At 39.0% G+C, this 20,111-nt stretch overlaps 1 protein-coding gene across 1 annotated transcript in view; it reads left to right on the top strand.

The window, feature by feature from the left end:
* The first annotated feature begins 8,058 nt into the window (after positions 1 to 8,058).
* MYO16 (myosin XVI) overlaps positions 8,059 to 20,111 on the top strand; it is a 422,800-nt gene continuing 410,747 nt past the window's right edge. The window contains exon 1 of the mRNA XM_061170768.1: positions 8,059 to 8,299. Coding sequence (XP_061026751.1) covers positions 8,074 to 8,299 — 226 coding nt within the window. The 5' untranslated portion in view covers positions 8,059 to 8,073. The remainder of the gene's footprint in view (positions 8,300 to 20,111) is intronic.

Below are 20,111 nucleotides of genomic sequence, written 5' to 3'. Positions count from 1 at the left end.
TAAAGTAAATATAGGAAGCCTTATATGTCTTAGATTGTATCCCCTAGAAGCAGATTCTGAGGAGGGGATTCAGGAGCACATCACAGTCTATTGAGGGAATGCTCAGCAGGGAAAATCCATCAGGGAGTGAGGGAAGCAGGGCACGGAACAGACAAAGAGCAGAAAAACAGTGTAGTCTTGTGTAAAGTCTGTATTCATCTCAATTCACTTTTCTCTAGGGTGTAAATCACATCATAGGGTCGTTTCCCCTTGGGTCAGCTGGACATGTTTTTGGACCTCTGTGTAGGGCATTCAGTGACTATGGCTCATGGTAGGTGGGTAGAGTCTTCCACTCCCTGGGAGACTGAGCCCAGCAGGGAATTCTCCAGGGAAGAGGACCAGCCAATACTCAGAGCAGCTGAGGATATTGGTGTACCAGCCAGGGAAGGGGATCTGGACAAGGCCCCAGGAGCAATGTAGCTTTCTTCTTTGCCAGTAGTGACTCGTGTTGACCATAATCCTGAACTATCAGTTCTAATAGCTGAGTCATAGAATGTGTGGGTTTTTTCTATGTAGGTAGCAGTGTTTACAATGATAACTGATTTTTTCCTCCTCCTACCTATATTTTATGTCCATTATTTCTTTTTCTTTTTTTCTATGTTGAGTAAAACCTTCATTTTGTGGTAGAATATAAGCAATGATAGAGGGCCTCCCTTTTCTAAATTTGAAACAGAAGATAAAGTGGCAACATGCATTCATAGATGTTTTAAGATTAGCCATCCTTTCATTCCACTAACAGATTGCACACCCCTGGGTTCATTTTGCTAATGTGCACACAGGCTATTTGCATGTGTATGTATAATGAGATTGATCTATACCCCTTTTTTTGTGATGTCCTCATTTAGTTTTTTTTTTTTTTTTTTTTTTTACCAGTTTACATTCCCACCAACAGTGTAGGACGGTTCCTTTTTCTTGGTGTGGATTTCTTTTTATTTATTTATTTATTTATTTATTTTTATTTTATGGCTGTTTTGGGTCTTCGTTTCTGTGCGAGGGCTTTCTCTAGTTGCGGCAAGTGGGGGCCACTCTTCATCGCGGTGTGCAGGCCTCTCACTATCGTGGCCTCTCTTGTTGTGGAGCACAGGCTCCAGACATGCAGGCTCAGTAATTGTGGCTCACGGGCCTAGTTGCTCCGCGGCATGTGGGATCTTCCCCGACCAGGACTTGAACCCGTGTCCCCTGCATTGGCAGACAGATTCTCAACCACTGCACCACCAGGGAAGCCCCTCATTTAGTTTTGATATCAAGTTTATGTTAGTCTCAGAAAATGAGTTGAGGCAGTTTCCATCTTTTCCATCCTCTAGGAGAGTTGAGGAGACATGCAAGCTACCCATTCCTTAAAGGCCTGTAAATCATTTGGGCCATGGTTTTTGTTCGTTTGTTTGTTTGCTTTGTTTTGTTTGTTTAGTTTTTTTCTTTTGCTGAAGGGATTGTAACAATTTAATGTAATGATTATAAATCTATTCAAGTTTGTATTTCTTCTTGAGTCATTCTTGATAAGTTATATTTTTCTAGATACTGTCCATTTCTTGTGTCTTTCCTTATCTTTGTTCTTTCCTTATTTCATTTTTATTCATTTATATCCTCATTTAATTATTTTCTTCTTTTTTGTTGCGCTTCTTTTATTGTTCTTTTCTAACTACAAATCAGATAGTTTTCTTATTGATTCTAAGACTGGATTCTTTTCTAATATATACATTTAAAGCTATAGATTTATTTCTATGAGCTACTTTAGTTTCATCCATGAATTTGATATAGACTTTCTTTCATCAGTGGTTGGTTCTAAAAATGTATTATTTCTATCATGTTTTTCTACTTAAACTATGTTTTATTTAGAATCAGCTTTTAAGTTTCTGAATATATTGGGAGGTGTGGCTTCATTTCTGTGGTTGAGATGAAGTTCTCAACTGGGTTAAGAAAATGCCTGTCTAACTTCACTTCTTCACTATTTGTTGAAATTTGCTTTGCTTTGCTGCCTAAGACATAGTCAATTCTGTAAATCATCCATGAATTCTTGGAAAAATACTTTTTTCCCTGAAAATTGGATGCATGTTTCTACTGATGTCCTTTAGATCAAATTATCTATGCCTTTACTAATTTTTTTCTGCTGGTTTAATCTAGCAGTCATGGAGAGAGATGCACAAAAATCTCCCACATTGAGTGTGCCATGGCCACATGAAGATTTTGATTCTAATTGAGATGAAAGCATTTCTGGTAGTTGTACAGTAGAATAATTTCAGGAGTTCATTTCCTAGTTCCCTTAACTTATTTTTTATATTTTTGGTTTGCTACAATATAAAGTCCTGAAGTCACACATAATGTGGGACCCTCCAAAGCCAAAGCATGGGGCTACTAAAGTTTTTAATAGATACTGCACATTTATTTCTGAATATAGATCTTGGCTTTTTCCTTTATGTATTTTGTCTGCTGGCTCTCAATTTTTGTCATATGGAGATGCACATTTGCTGAGCGGGGACTTCTGGCTGTGATACATGTCTGTACATTTTTATCTAGAATTGCAGGGCAGTCATATGTATAGGCATCTCCTTCCCCACCCTCACCCCCCAAAATGTCACATTGTAGAGCAGGAAATCCAATACATGGTAAACTTGGCTATACTGTGTCCGGCCAGATAATTTTGTGAGGAAAAACAATTAGATGAGAAGTATGGTGTCAGTGTGCCCTTCTGTAAGAATAGAAGTGATAAGCATTTATCTACTACACCTTGAATTCTGGATCTGGTCCTAGTAATATACATGATATTCCTGCCAACTATCTAATGGCCCATTAAACAGTTTCATTTAATGACAGCAAAAATATTGAACATCTGCTATTCCAGAGACTAAGAATAAGCAGTGGATAAAACACCCCAAGTTCCTGACTTTGTGGTGCTTATAGATAAACGAGGAAATATATACGTTTTTTAGTAGACAGCGTTAGTATTGGTATGAGTATAATATGTATTCTAAGTATAATAATTGCTATTGTAGAAGTGTATTGTAGAAGTGTATTATCTCAGGCTGATAAGTACTAAAGGGGAAAACAAAGCAGCGAATAGGAATTGGAAGTTTTATCAGGGGACATATGTAAATAGAGGGAAAGTGGGAGCCTGTGGGAGCCTCATGAAGAAGGGGGTTTTGAGTGTAGACCTGGGGGACAGAGGGTGCTAACTACACAGTCTTCAGCTGTCAGAGCGAGAACATTCCAGGCAGAGGGAACAGAAATGCAAAGACCTTGTATCTGGAGAATTCCAGAAAATAAAAAGGAGAGGTATCATTGAAGCGCTTTGTGGAGAGTGCCTTTACCTCTCTCTGATTCTCTTTACACATCCCATGTATGCAGTAATTGGGACACATAGATCCTCATAATATATTCCTAACAAGAATAATTACCATTCATTGACTACTTTGTGCCAGACATTTCTTTTTTGCAAACTTTCTCCTATTTTTAAAATATCCCAGAAAGCCTGACATATTAATTCCTTTTTATATACTAAAAGAAAAATCTTAGAAGTCTTGAGTACTTTGCTCCAGCACATAGATAGAAAATGCTGTATCTAAGATTGGAATCCAGTTTGAATTTCACTAGTTTTTGTACTATTTAACATTGCCATCTATGAGCAGCTGATTTTGATGATTAAGCCATTTAAAGTATATGGGTATTTATCTACTTCCTATGGAAACTCAAACTACAAGTTGGTTAAATCAGTCAAACATCCCGAGCAAAGGTTATTACATATATGTAGTTATTTTCTCTTGAGAAGTGGGTAATTCTTGATGCTGTCTGCTTCAATCACGCCTTGGAAATCATACTGGAATATCTTTTGCCAAGTATTTGTTTTTTCTGATGCACATACAACCCTTGATTCTCCCATGCGGGGAAGGTGCAGTGGTGTTCTGAAGCCGGCCTGCACTGATTCTGGAGGGTCCCATCTCTGAGTTTAGTGATGTCACATGGTCGGTTTTAATTGGCCATGCCCAGAGTATTTGTACCATGATGATAGGCAAACACACGATAATTCAAAGATTCCATTCCCACCCCACCAGAGCTGATTGTTAAAAATTCACCAGCTCTCCACTTGGTAAATAGTAATGGAGTAGTTTTATCATTCAAAATTCTAGAAAATTTTAATGTTTTCTTCATCACCATTTAGCACTGTGAAGAAAATAATTCCTCAACAACAGCATCCTCTAGGTAGGATGCTGTGATTGTCGTAGAGTTAAAACCCAAAATGTCAGTGGTTACACACAATAGAAGTTAGTTTCTTGCTCATAAAACGTTAAGATAAGGGCTGATGGGTGGAAGGCGCTTGGAGGAACCAAGGCTCCATCACTGTCACCATCTTGGTAGGTGGCTCCCTCAGTCACCAAGCTCCTGGGCATCAAGCTGGCAGAAGTGACAGAACTTGGTAAAAGGCATGTGGGCATTTTTCATGAGCCTGGTCTGGGAAGCTCAAAAATGAAGTCCACTCACATCTAAGGAGAAGAGAAAACTGGTTTCAGCTAGTCAGTCTGCACGACAATGAAAATATGCCCTATCTTAATACATGTGTCTTTGTCATATTAATGAACTCATATTACTGTGAGAAAGAGGTTTGTATAATGTTGAAGTTGTATTAGTTCATGTGTGTTTTTTCCTAGGCAAAGAGAGTCAAAATAGTGGGAAAAGAAGTAGGATAGTCAGCAGGAAGAGCCCCCGGGTCAGTAGCTGGGCAGGCAGAACCCCGTCAACCCCGTCACACAGTTGGAAACCAGTGCCTGCCCAGAACTCCTGTCCCAGGAGCAAACTAGTTCAGACTCCTGTCCTCCGCCTGGGCCATCCAGATTATCAGCTGACGAATTAGTTATTGTTGTTCTTAGTGCCCTGGTGATGAAGTTCTGTAGACTTTGAGTAGACTGCCTCAAAACTATATTTCCCATAACTCTGCTATTTTTAGTGTGCTATCTTAGAGATCCATATAGCACATATACACGACATAGCTGATCCATCCATAATTAGCCAAAAGAAAGTCACAGTGCCCAGTACATTTTCAGAATATAAAATACATCACAGTTTAGACCATTTAAAATTAAAGCATGTGGAATTATTTAACAAAAAATGTGTTAAAAATCAATATCTTATATATGTATGGATTTGAAATTTGACAGCCCTGGCTTTTGATTTTCCAGATCATAAAGGAGTTAATTTAGGAACAACCTTCAGTGCTTCTTTTTGAGGGAGGAGAGGGATTGCTCAGTGAATCACCAGCTGTATCCACAGACTCCTCAAAAGTTAATTGAAAATTTCACCATGAGACCTTTCTTTAAGAGCGAGAAACGAGAGGACTGTTGGCTTTATTAGATTAACCTCCCTCTTGGACTGCATGCTGATAAGCACAGGATGCTCTGCGATGTCATTAGTTTTACTTCTTTAGGCTTTTCAGTGGCTCCAACGATTCCCTGGGTGCCCACTGACAAACCTGGAAAGTCATGGGAAGTCAGAGTTTCCTGAGCATCCAAGTTAATAAATCAAACCCAATGATGTTTTCTAAACAGGTTTGAAAGTGGAGGATATCTCCTTTCCATTATTAATGAGCCCTCACAGACAGTCATACTCCAGAGCAATTTGTCATAATTTCAGAACCCCAGGTGTCCCTTTGTGTTCGGGTCACTGGGAAGGGAACGTTTTGTGAGTAGCTATCTGATGCTTCTAACACCACTCTTGCAAAGACTGCTGAAGAGTTTTATGAAAACATATGATTCTAAAACATTGAGCTTCTGTCAAATGCTAATGAACAATGAAAACACAGTTCCCCAAGTCTGCTGCTCTCCCCTCTCCATATGTATACACATATATATGTAAAATCTGGCTTTCAAGAATCACTGTCTTTTATCTTGTCTTTGTTTTGAGCCTTTATGGGACATTTACAACTTTATCATGGTCTTGGACAAGTCACAGCCTCCCTCAACGTAGTTTTCTTTGCCTACACAACAGGGATGGTTATGCCTGGTGTTTGCGAGAATAAAGTTTTGCAAAGTGTCAAGCGAAATAGAAATGAAAATAGCATTGTCACAATTTGCTGCGCTGTCAAAGGAATAGAGCATCTTTCCAAAGATGAAGTAGACCCTTATGGTACGATCTTTCCAGATGTGGCTTACAATCAGCCACATTTTTGTGCATGCAGAGTTACTTTTACTTGCCTGAGACTTACATCAGATATATCTTCAGAGAAGAACAGAGAGTGTCATGGACATATATACACTACCAAATGTAAAATAGATAGCTAGTGGGAAGCAGCCGCATAGCACAGGGAGATCAGCTCGGTGCTTTGTGACCACCTAGAGGGGTGGGATCGGGAGGGTGGGAGGGAGGGAGATGCAAGAGGGAAGAGATATGGGAACATATGTATATGTATAACTGATTCACTTTGTTATAAAGCAGAAACTAACACACCATTGTAAAGCAATTATACTTCAATAAAGATGTTTAAAAAAATAAATAAATAAAAATAAAAAAAAATGAGAGAAGAACATACACACGGTTATCTGAACCTGTATTTGTGAGCCACATTCTAGAGTGTTCAGTGGTTCAACATTTATTTTCTGCCAATAGTAAAATTTTAATGTAGTGGTAAATATACTGTTGTCAAGACCAAGTTTGTGTGCCTGATGCACAGTGAAGCCAAACAAGTCAGAGTTGGAGCAGGGAAATGTTTATTGCAGGGCCAAGCAAGGAGAATGGGTGGCTTGTGCTCAAAAGACCCAAACTCTCCAGTGGGTTTCAGGGAAGAGTTTTTGTAGGCAAAACTTTCAGGGAGGTCTGCTGGGTTGTGTGACCTTCCTCTGATTGATTGGTGGGGAGGTAACAGGGTGTTGTTCGGGCATCTCAGTCATCAGCCTTCAGGCTCCAACTAGTGTGGGTTCCACATGCCTGTGCTCAGCCTCAAGTTACCTTCCTCCATCTCTGTGCGGGGGCTTAGTTCCTGTAGAAGAACTCAGAGATATGTATCAGATTGTTCTGTATATCCCCTCAGGAGGAACCAGGACCCTGCCCCATCCCTGCACTGTTGTTTCTGGACTGCCTTTCCCTTGTTTCTGCATTCCCTCACTCGTCTAGTTAGTAACTGCTTGAAACGCCCTTTGGAACTCAGGGAAGGTCTAGGAGGCTGAAACCTCTTTCCTACAAACAAGAAACAGGGGGCACAGAAAGGCTTTTGTACCCAGTAGGGCCCCACAGGGTTCTGTCCGGTTTCAATACAAGTTTGTACAATTCCATTACAGGCGCTTTGGGTGGTGTTTATAGGAAATAGAAAGGGATGATTTTCAGGTCTAGGACAGACAACTCACTTTGCTAATCACTATATTAATAAGACAAAGACTATGACAGCAACAATTCCATACACAATTTTGAGTTGCCAAGAGAAAAATCTCTCTTCCATTGCACAATCTTTATATTTAACCATCATTAGGTCTTTTAGGAATGAATGTCACTGATGACAAGGAAAAAGACTCAGCAATAAATTGTGGAAAATGATCACTGTGTCATATAAACAATTGATGGCGTACATATGTTCTGTTACATTTGGTTAGCAGAGTCATCACGACATGGAAAACCAATTTTATTAGGCTGTTCTCCAAAACTTGGAATGGCTTTCTGCCAAAATTTAACATGTAAAGTTTAGTTGGCATTATTCAGTTAGAAGGGGCTTAGTGCCATGGTAAAACATTTAAGCCTTTGGTAGAGATTTAAAGAAACAGGAAAGGATGGATTGTTAGTAATTATGTTGAGCAAAATTACCCATCTATATCTAATTGTCATCTGTTTTACTACTATGCAGTCTTGAGTAAGACATCAACTCTCTTTGCTTTTCCTGCAATCTCTAAAAAGTGTTTGTATTAGTTGTCTAGCACAAAGAGGACTGAATGGGTTTCCAGTTTGAGTGATGGGTGATGCTTGCAGTGCTGCTGTCTTGGCTGTAGCAATAGGTCTAGTGACTTTTCCATTGTGTTTCTTTCAGGTTGCTTTCAGCTATGTAACATTTTTCGATCCCATGAAATGGAAATTGACCAGTGCTTGCTGGAGTCCCTCCCCCTGGGCCAAAGGCAGCGGCTGGTAAAACGCATGCGCTGTGAACAAGTCAAAGCCTACTATGAAAGAGAGAAGGCTTTTCAGAAGCAGGAGGGGCTCCTGAAAAAGCTGAAGCATGGGAAGAATCAAAAAGTTCATTTTAACCTTGCTGACATGATACAGGATGCAATTATCCACCATGATGACAAAGAAGGTAACGACAAGAAAATCGTTTTCTGATGTGGTGCTTCATATTTTTGGTTTGTTGTTTTTTGGTGGGCAAGTGGGAGATAGAATTTCTTTTAAATATTAGAGGTTTTCTTTTAACTGTCTGAAATATTCAAGAAAAAATTACTCTTTTCAGTGAACATAGTTAAAAGTCCCAAGTCTCCTCGTAAAAGTGAAAAAAAGGCAAAATTTTCGTAAAATCTTTGTATATGTTTTTTTAAGAATTACCTGCCTGAAAAGCAAGTTGTTGATTCAAATCGGTAATGAAACTTTTTCCCAATGAAATTGTTTCCTTGATGATGAGATCGTGTCGTGAAATTTATTATTTCATACCTGGATTTATATATAGTAGTGAAGTCACTTCCCCCCAAAACTCTTGGGAGAGAAGAATCAATCGGCTTATCCCTTAAAGTTGGTTGGCTTGTTGTATCAAATATTATTAAGAATACTCAATCCAAATTTCAGTTGCCTTTACAAGATTATGAAGTTTCTTGATTTTTGTGTATTCTTTTGTATGAGTTTTTTTGTTTGTTTTTAGAATCTACTTTCCAAAGTTCTAATGTGAGAGAGACTTTCCAGCTGTAGATATAAATGTAGAAAGCTTCAAAGAAGCAAATATAAGTTAATTTATCTTGATTGGCTCTAAAATTACTGGTTGAGTTAATCTAAAGCAGGTATGTAAAGAGTACAGACCCATGACCCATTAACTACATTTCAAAATCAAAATCTCTGAAAAACAAGGGTTTTTTTTTGTAACTCACTCAGTGGCAAAGTCGTCCCAGAGCTATTTATATTTTTAACCTGTCCAGTCTGGAAAAATAATAAATTTAGTAACATTGGTCCCAAAGCTTTCAACAGGAATTGTGGATCTAAGAAAACTGACAGCCCATCCTATACAATAATAGCAATAATAAGAAGACGAAAGTAGTTCTTTTTATGGTTTTGTGTGGGCATGCTAGTCAAACTAGAAGACTCTGAGAAGCTCTGAGATTTTTTTTTCTTAAAATGGAATGAGTGGCAGAGAATCTCCTGGCTGGGAAGGACCTAAGAGATCATTTCGTACAACCTCTCCTTTTACACTCGAAGGAACTGAAAGGCAGCCAAGGCACCACATCCTCTAGAAAGCTGTCCCAGAGCAATTTTACCTCCTATTTTATTGTTCTCTACTCACTTATAGCTCTTTGTTGAATGACCATCTGCTCTGTGAAGCTATAAGCCCCTCGAGGGGCAGGGGACTGTCTGTCAGGTTCACCACACCCCTTGCCCCTTCCAGGACCTTCCAGTAGTGTGGAGGGAAAGAGTGAGCAAGTTTACCCAGAGGTAAACTAATTGTTGTCTCTAATTGTTGGAGAAATCCTAAATTAGAACGCAGGTGGATTTAAGCCCTGTATCGATTTAACAGTAAAGAAACAACAAGAAAATATTTACAAAGTTATAAAAACTTCTGTGTAAAATAACTACAGGAAAAGAATAACACCTAAGTTAGTGTTAAAAATAAATTAAGCATAGTAAAGTAGTAAGCCCAGAGAACAAGAGGAATCTATTATATATTATATTGTGTTATGTATTATAATATTTTGCAAAGACACTGAAGTCATAAAATCTGAGTTAATACTTTTTAAGGAGTTGCTATAGGCTTGGAACTGTGCTGTCACTTGGGTGACCAAAGAGCAGGAAGAGAGATGAATCCTGTCTTCAGAAAGACTCCAATCCAAGTACAAAGAGAGAAAAAAACCTCAATAAAATAGAAAACAATAAATGAGTAAAAATGAAGTCTGGTAGAAGTGGAGTAGTTGGGCAAAGTTTTTTGGTGACTGATTTTTGAGAAACTCTGATCTTGATGGTTGCTTAAAGCTTAGATCTTTGAAGGAAGGAAAGAAGAAAACCCTACCCTTGGGCAGCAGTGCAGGTGAACAGCTGCAAAGAAGTGAGAGTCCCACACAAGAAGTTCTGTCTGAAAGGAGTGGAAAGTGAAGATATTAGCTGCAAAGATGGTTTTAAGTAGATAACTTTAGTGAGGATGCTTCAAGGTCTGGTCTTAAAGCAGAATGCAATGGGAATGATCGTATAGACCTAAGAAGAAAATTCATATGCTACAAATGGTTTTTAGCAACGGTTAATCAGGGATACATATCCGTAGGGATGCACTGAAGGGTGAGAATAAGAACTGGAAGCAAAGACACCAACTAAGAATCCATTGATGTTAATGGAGTGAGCTTGGTTGAGCTTGGTTGGGGTAGTAGCAGTGGGAATTGGGGCAAAAGAACAGACCCAACAGTCATATTCCATGGGAAAAGTACACTCACTCATCAGATATCTACTGAGTCTTTATTATGGTCCAGACAGCTATGAATGGAATAGACAGAATCGCTACCTGTACGATGCTCAACTGTCTTGTGTGGGTGACTACAAATAAAAAGATAAAGTTAAACATGTAGTTTGGTAGATAATGATAAATGCTGAGGAGTCCACAGTTACCTCCTGAAGGTATATCAGGGAAGGAGCTTTTCAGGTGAGGTCAAAGCCCCTGATGGAGAAACCAGTGTGGTAGGAGCAGATGAATAAATGAGGAGGGCAGAAGGAGAAGAGCCAGACCACATGGGGGCTGGGAGGGTCATCAAAAGGACTCTGGCTGTTGTGCCCAGTGCCTGCTGAAGCCATTGGGAGATTGAGCAGAAGAGAGACCTGGTGTCACTTACGAGTTAACAGAAGCAGCCTGGCTGCCACATTCTGAACTGATTGAAGGATTTTGAGGGCGAAAGCAGGGAAACCGGTCGGGAGGCTTTGTTGATAAATTCAGCAAGAGATGATGGTGGCTTGGACCAAAATGGAACAAGGATGTGGTGAGAAATAGTCAATTTGGGGGTATATTTTTAGAATAGAGCTGACAGGAAATGCTAATGAACTGGTGATTGGGAGCATAATAATTTTCTATTGCTGCCATAACAAATTACTACAAATTTAGCAGCTGAAAATAACATAAATGTATTATCATATAGTTCCATAGGGCAGAAGTCTGGTGTGGGTCCCACTGGGCTGAAATCAGGGTACCATCAGGGCTGCTCCCTGTTTGGAGTTTCTAGGGGATACTCTGTTTCCTTGACTTTTCCAGTTTCTGGAGGCCATCTGCATCCCCTAAATCTTAGCCTCCTCCTCCATCTTCAAAGTCAGCAACGGTAGATTGAGTCTGCCGCTCATGGTTCGAACTGTTGTTTCTTTTCTGCCCTTGCTTGCATCTCCCTGACCAAATGTTTTGCCTTCCTCTTCCACTTCTAGGGACTCCTGTGATTGCATTGGGCTCACCTGGATAATCCAGGGTGATCTCCCTATGTTAAGGTCAGCTCATTAGCACTCTTAATTCCCTCTCTCTAGATAATGTAACATACTCACATGCATAACATCAGAGGGCAAAATTATGGAATCAAAATCCTACCTGCCTTTTTAAGGAACCTCCATCCTGTTCTCCATAGTGGCCCAGCAATCCCACTACTGGGCATATACCCTGAGAAAACTGTAATTCAAAAAGAGACATGTATCACAATGTTCATTGCAGCACTATTTACTATAGCCAGGAAATGGAAGCAACCTAAATGTCCATCAACAGATGAATGGATAAAGAAGATGTGACACATATATACAATGGAATATTACTCAGCCATAAAATGAAATGAAATTGAGTTATTTGTAGTAAGGTAGATGGACCTAGAGTCTGTCATCCAGAGTGAAGTAAGTCAGAAGGGGAAAAACAAATACTGTATGCCAACGCATATATATGGAATCCAAAAAAAAAATGGTACTGATGAACCTAGTGGCAGGGCAGGAATAAAGACGTAGACATAGAGAATGGACTTGAGGACACAGTGGGGGAAGGGTAAGTTGGGACAAAGAGAGTGGCATGGACATATATACACTACCAAATGTAAAATAGATAGCTAGTGGGAAGCAGCTGCATAGCACAGGGAGATCAGCTCGGTGCTTTGTGACCACCTAGAGGGGTGGGATAGGGAGGGTGGGAGGGAGGGGATATGGGCATATATGTATACATATAGCTGATTCACTTTGTTGTACAATAGAAACTAACACAGCATTGTGAAGCAATTATACTCCAATAAAGATGTATTAAAAAATAAAATCCTGCCTGCCACGGGGAGTGAGAGGTTCATGGATAATATCAAGTTTGTTATGCCCTGAACAATCAGAAAAGCTAAATGCTCTTAACTGTGTTAGGGGTGCCTCTAGGAAGTGAGAATAAGAAAGGGGGTGTCGTGTTGGCTGGAGATATAAACTTGAGACACATGAACATATAGCCCAACGATTCTATAATATCACTTAGGGAATGAGTTTAGATAACATTATAGGAAGCACAAGGACTGAGTCCCAAGGAATTCCAATATTAAGAATTGAGTGAAATGAGGTAGAACCACCAGAAGAGGAAAGGAGAAAAATGAGGTGAGGGTGCTTTTCTTGGAGCTAAATGATAAGAAATTTTCAAGGAGGAAAGAGTGATCAGCTATTTCCAGAGCTCCTGCTCAGTCCCATGGGAGGAAGACTGAGACTTGACCATTATGGTTAGAAATATGGAGGTGATTAGTTTTGGTGAATTGTAAAAAGCAGAAATCTTAAAGAACTGAGTTCTAACAGAGGGGAAATCAGAAATGGACACGGAGAATATACAGAGCTCTTTAATGGAGTTTTTTTTTTTCAGTTGAAGTATAGTTGATTTATAATGTTGTTAGTTTCAGGTGTACAGCAAAGTTATTCAGTTATACATATATATATATTTTGAATTATGTTCCCTGATAGATTATTACAAAATATTGAGTTCCCTGTGCTATGCAGTAGGTCCTTGTTGGTTATCTCTTTTTTATCTAGTAGGGTGTATATATTCATCCTAAACTCCTAATATATCCCTGAGGAGAGAAATGATAAGCGACCCCTACAGAGGAAAGAGAAATCAGGGGTCTTTTTAATGATGGGAGAAATAACAGCTTGTGCGTATGCTGAAAAAAATAATTCATCTGAGAGGGGAGAACCGGTGGCATTGGCATAGGGAGGAAAATTGCTGGAGTGAGGTCCTTGAGTTTGCAGATGCTGATGCGATCTGAGACCTAGGTGGAGGGTTTGCTTTAGCTAAGACCAACGATAGCAGTAGTTCTCAGCCCTGGCTGCATGCTAGGGTCATCTGGGGAGATTATATTTTTAATTTCAACATCTAAGCCCTACCCTTAAAGCTTCGGATTCAGTGTGTCTGGAGTGGGGCGAAGGCAGTTTTCAAAAACGTCTCAGGTGTCGTGGTGCCCAGAGAGGGTTGAGAAGCTCCAGTCTAGGGTCATGGGTGGAAGGATGCGGTGACGGGTGCTCATGGAGGCTCTTCCTGCATCATGCGCTCGCTGATGGAAGAGCTGTGGCTGTCAGCTAAGAGTGGGGCTGGGGAGGAGGAATTGCAGCTTAAGGAAAGAGGGGAACATGGAAGAGCGGGGGGAATGAATGGACCAGAGAGAGACAGTATGAACAAAAGGACTTATAGGTAAAATTAGATCTGAACAGTAAAAAAGAAAGATCACAGGTTGTCACGGCCTCTCCATTTCTTTGTTTTTATTCTTAACTCTTTGATTTACTACCCTAAAATTTTCCTGTAACTCCACGTTTTGCTTGGAGTAGTGACCCATGTAAGGTATTCAGAGTGATGGGTACAACAGGAAACAGAAAAAAAAATCACACACACACCACAATATTCTTTGCACTCCTGCTATGCACGACGAACTGTAATAAACCCTTCCTATACACCACCCTGTTTATTCTTTAGGGCAGAAAAACACAAGCATTTTCTGAAGATTCTTAGAGAAGAATGTCCTCCAATACAACTTACATAAATTTATTTCTCCCAGGAAAGACTTTCTGTTACTGATGGAAGCAAAGGTGATGTTCAGTAACTGAGGTCAGCATTAGCATCAAATGATGAAGAAATAGTTGAATGACTTAGAATTCTGCAAGAGTTTTAATTTGTAATAAATGATTAACATTTTAAGTATATACATTATTGCAATATAAAATAAAAATTTCTGTCCACAGAGGTTGTCTTAGCTCAGGGTGCCATAACAAAATACTCTAGACCTGGTGGCTTCAACAACAGACATTTCTTTCTCACAGTTCTGGAGGCTGGAAAGTCTAAGAGTGGGATGCTGGCCAGTTCAGTTCCTAGTGAGGGCTCTCTTCCTGGCTTGTAGGTGGCTACCTTCTTACTGTGTCCTCACATGGTGGAGAGAGAGAGTGCTCCTGTCTCTTTTCTTTTCTTATAAGGGTACTAATCCCATCATGGCAATCCTATCCTCATGGCCTTACCCAAACCTCCCAAAGGCCCCCCAATCCTAATGTCACATTGAAGGTCTTCAATATATGAATTTGGGGGGGACACAAAAATTTAGTCCGTGACAGGTGGTATATTCATTTTATACATGGAGCTGACGCAAGAATGAAATATCTATCTATATCTATCACTTCTTTTGAGTCTCTTGTCTACCTTGGAAAATTCTACCTGAGTACCAATATACCTCACTTTATCAGAGGAAAAATATGAATTCCTTGCAAATGGAAGATATTAAATTGCATTGAAGGGGCGAGTAATCTCTTCAGAGGCATTAAAACCTCTCTAGCACATGTTTTACTTCTTCTGGAAATGTATCCAGGACAAAGTTTTCATTTAGTCATGGTAGTCATATTTTCATTTATTCTTAAGCTACCCAGATAGTCCAATGTACACATTTATACAACTGAGAAAGTTAAGAGTATTGCCATAAGAAAAACTCTTTCCATTTAAATTATTGTTAAAAACTTTGGGGAGTGTGTATTTGTATAAATTATTTTATCTCTTATTTTCAAGTTCTTTCACTGGCTTGCTGAGTGTAAAGGATCAAATATACTTTTTCAAAGGACGGCATGCTATTTGTGCTAAGGCTTATAGTATCTCATTAACAAGCAATTCACAGATTTTTGTTTAACTTTCTAAATGTTGCATTTTTGTAAGTGTAAATTTAGTATCTTCGACACTTTATTGTTCTCTTCTGAGAGCTGGATGATCTTTTAGTGTGTAATCTGTCATTTTAATGTACTCCATCAGTCTAAAATGGAGTACATTTCAGATTCAATAATTCTTTTCCATCTAGAAAGGAAAATTTGTTCTAAATTGTTTTAGGGGTTTCAATTTAACTGTCTTTGAGTTATACCACATTAGAGAGAGAGAGAGAGAGAGAGAGAAATTTTCTCTATATGCAGAGAATATTTAAATGAGAATGCAATTCCTCTGTTAGAATTGCTACTTCCAGATATCAGGTTTTACTAATTAGTCCACAAAATGTTTTTTTTTTTTAAACATCTTTATTGAGGTATAATTGCTTTACAATGGTGTGTTAGTTTCTGCTTTATAACAAAGTGAATCAGTTATACATATACATATGTTCCCATATCTCTTCCCTCTTGCATCTCCCTCCCTCCCAGCCTCCCCATCCCACCCCTCTAGGTGGTCACAAAGCACCGAGCTGATCTCCCTGTGCTATGCGGCTCCTTCCCACTAGCTATCTATTGTACATTTGGTAGTGTATATATGTCCATGACACTCTTTCACCCTGTCACATCTCACCCCTCCCCCTCCCCATATCCTCAAATCCATTCTCTAGTAGGTCTGTGTCTTTATTCCCGTCTTACCACTAGGTTCTTCATGACCTTTTTTTTTTTTTTTCCTTAGATTCCATATATATGTGTTAGCATACTGTATTTGTTTTTCTCTTTCTGACTTACTTCACTCTGTATGACAGACTCTAACTCCATCCACCTCATTACAAATACCTCCATTTCATTTCTTTTTATGGCTGAGTAATATTCCATTGTATATATGTGCCACATCTTCTTTATCCATTCATCCGATGATGGACGCTTAGATTGCTTCCATGTCCTGGCTATTGTAAATAGAGCTGCAATGAACATTTTGGTACATGACTCTTTTTGAACTATGGTTTTCTCAGGGTATATGCCCAGTAGTGGGATTGCTGGGTCGTATGGTAGTTCTATTTGTAGTTTTTTAAGGAACCTCCATACTGTTCTCCATAGTGGCTGTATCAATTTACATTCCCACCAACAGTGCAAGAGTGTTCCCTTTCCTCCACACCCTCTCCAGCATTTATTGTTTCTAGATTTTTTTTTTTAAAGAAGTTGTGTCTTCTTTTTTTTTTTTAATAACAATACTTTTTAAAATTTATTTATTTGTTTTATTTATTCATGGCTGTGTTGGGTCTTCGTTTCTGTGCGAGGGCTTTCTCTAGTTGCAGCAAGTGGGGGCCACTCTTCATCGCGGTGCGCGGGCCTCTCACTATCGCGGCCTCTCTTGTTGTGGAGCACAGGCTCCAGATGCGCAGGCTCAGCAATTGTGGCTCATGGGCCTAGTTGCTCCGCGGCATGTGGGATCTTCCCAGACCAGGGCTCAAACGCGTGCCCCCTGCATTGGCAGGCAGATTCTCAACCACTGCGCCACCAGGGAAGCCCCTGTTTCTAGATTTTTTGATGATGGCCAATCTGACCGGTGTGAGATGATATCTCATTGTAGTTTTGATTTGCATTTCTCTAATGATTAATGATGTTGAGCATTCTTTCATGTGTCTGTTGGCAATCTGTATATCTTCTTTGGAGAAATGTCTATTTAGGTCTTCTGCCCGTTTTTGGATTGGGTTGTTCGTTATTTTGTTATTGAGCTGCATGAGCTGCTTGTAAATCTTGGAGATTAATCCTTTGTCAGTTGCTTCATTTGCAAATATTTTCTCCCATTCTGAGGGTTGTCTTTTGGTCTTGTTTATGGATTCCTTTGCTGTGCAAAAGCTTTTAAGTTTCATTAGGTCCCATTTGTTTATTTGTGTTTTTATTTCCATTTCTCTAGGAGCTGGGTCAAAAAGGATCTTGCTGTGATTTATGTCATAGAGTGTTCTGCCTATGTTTTCCTCTAAGAGTTTGATAGTGTCTGGCCTTACACTTAGGTCTTTAATCCATTTTGAGTTTATTTTTTGTGTATGGTGTCAGGGAGTGTTCTAATTTCATACTTTTACATGTATCTGTCCAATTTTCCCAGCACCACTTATTGAAGAGGCTGTCTTTTCTCCACTGTATATGCTTGCCTCCTTTATCAAAGATAAGGTGACCATATGTGCGTGGGTTTATCTCTGGGCTTTCTATCCTGTTCCATTGATCTATATTTCTGTTTTTGTGCCAGTACCAAACTGTCTTGATTACTGTAGCTTTGTAATATAGTCTGAAGTCAGGGAGCCTGATTCCTCCAGCTCCATTTTTCGTTCTCAAGATTGCTTTGGCTATTTGGGGTCTTTTGTGTTTCCATACAAATTGTGAAATGTTTTGTTCTAGTTCTGTGAAAAATGCCAGTGGTAGTTTGATAGGGATTGCATTGACTCTGTAGATTGCTTTGGGTAGTAGAGTCATTTTCACAATGTTGATTCTTCCAATCCAAGAACATGGTATATCTCTCCATCTATTTGTATCATCTTTAATTTCTTTCATCAGTGTCTTATACTTTTCTGCATACAGGTCTTCTGTCTCCTTAGGTAGGTTTATTCCTAGATATTTTATTCTTTTTGTTGCAATGGTAAACGGGAGTGTTTTCTTAATTTCACTTTCAGGTTTTTCGTCATTAGTGTATAGAAATGCAAGAGATTTCTGTGCATTAATTTTGTATCCTACTACTTTACCAAATTCATTGATTAGCTCTAGTAGTTTTCTGGTAGCATCTTTTGGATTCTCTATGTATAGTCTCATGTCATCTGCAAACAGTGACAGCTTTACTTCTTCTTTTCCGATTTGGATTCCTTTTATTTCTTTTTCTTCTCTGATTGCTGTGACTAACACTTCCAAAACTATGTTGAATAATAGTGGTGAGAGTGGGCAACCTTGTCTTGTTCCTGATCTTAGTGGAAATGGTTTCAGTTTTTCACCATTGAGGACAATGTTGGCTGTGGGTTTGTCATATATGGCCTTTATTATGTTGAGGAAAGTTCCCTCTATGCCTACTTTCTGCAGGGCTTTTATCATAAATGGGTGTTGAATTTTGTCAAAAGCTTTCTCTGCATCTATTGAGATGATCATATGGTTTTTCTCCTTCGATTTGTTAATATGGTGTATCACGTTGATTGATTTGCATATATTGAAGAATCCTTGCATTCCTGGAATAAACCCCACTTGATCATGGTGTATGATCCTTTTAATGTGCTGTTGGATTCTGTTTGCTAGTATTTTGTTGAGGATTTTTGCATCTATGTTCATCAGTGATATTGGCCTGTAGTTTTCTTTCTTTGTGACATCTTTGTCTGGTTTTGGTATCAGGGTGATGGTGGCCTCGTAGAATGAGTTTGGGAGTGTTCCTCCCTCTGCAATATTTTGGAAGAGTTTGAGAAGGATAGGTGTTAGCTCTTCTCTAAATGTTTGATAGAATTCGCCTGTGAAGCCATCTGGTCCTGGGCTTTTGTGTGTTGGAAGATTTTTAATCACAGTTTCAATTTCAGTGCTTGTGATTGGTCTGTTCATATTTTCTATTTCTTCCTGGTTCAGTCTCGGCAGGTTGTGCATTTCTAAGAATCTGTCCATTTCTTCCAGGTTGTCCATTTTATTGGCATAGAGTTGCTTGTAGTAATCTCTCATGATCATTTGTATTTCTGCAGTGTCAGTGGTTACTTCTCCTTTTTCATTTCTAATTCTATTGATTTGAGTCTTCTCCCTTTTTCTCTTGATGAGTCTGGCTAATGGTTTATCCATTTTGTTTATCTTCTCAAAGAACCAGCTTTTAGTTTCACTGATTTTTGCTATTGTTTCCTTCATTTCTTTTTCATTTATTTCTGATCTGATCTTTATGATTTCTTTCCTTCTGCTAGCTTTGGGGTTTTTTTGTTCTTCTTTCTCTAATTGCTTCAGGTGCAAGGTTAGGTTGTTTATTCAAGATGTTTCCTGTTTCTTGAGGTAGGCTTGTATTGCTATAAACTTCCCTCTTAGCACTGCTTTTGCTGCGTCCCATAGGTTTTGGGTCGTCGTGTCTCCATTGTCATTTGTTTCTAGGTATTTTTTGATTTCCCCTTTGATTTCTTCAGTGATCACTTCGTTATTAAGTAGTGTATTGTGTAGGCTCCATGTGTTTGTATTTTTTACAGATCTTTTCCTGTAATTGATATCTAGTCTCATAGCGTTGTGGTCGGAAAAGATACTTGATACGATTTCAATTTTCTTAAATTTACCAAGGCTTGATTTGTGACCCAAGATATGATCTATCCTGGAGAATGTTCCATGAGCACTTGAGAAAAATGTGTATTCTGTTGTTTTTGGGTGGAATGTCCTATAAATATCAATTAAGTCCATCTTGTTTAATGTATCATTTAAAGCTTGTGTTTCCTTATTTATTTTCATTTTGGATGATCTGTCCATTGGTGAAAGTGGGGTGTTAAAGTCCCCTACTATGATTGTGTTGCTGTCGATTTCCCCTTTTATGGCTGTTAGTATTTGCCTTATGTATTGAGGTGCTCCTATGTTGGGTGCATAAATATTTACAATTGTTATACCTTCCTCTTGGATCGATCCCTTGATCATTATATAGTGTCCTTCTTTGTCTCTTGTAATAGTCTTTATGTTAAAGTCTATTTTGTCTGATATGAGAATTGCTACTCTAGCTTTCTTTTGATTTCCATTTGCATGGAATATCTTTTTCCATCCCCTCACTTTCAGTCTGTATGTGTCTCTAGGTCTGAAGTGGGTCTCTTGTA

This window comes from Eubalaena glacialis, chromosome 16, assembly GCF_028564815.1.
Source record: "Eubalaena glacialis isolate mEubGla1 chromosome 16, mEubGla1.1.hap2.+ XY, whole genome shotgun sequence".
Classification (NCBI taxonomy): domain Eukaryota; kingdom Metazoa; phylum Chordata; class Mammalia; order Artiodactyla; family Balaenidae; genus Eubalaena; species Eubalaena glacialis.
This window is presented reverse-complemented; position numbering and strand designations above follow the sequence as displayed.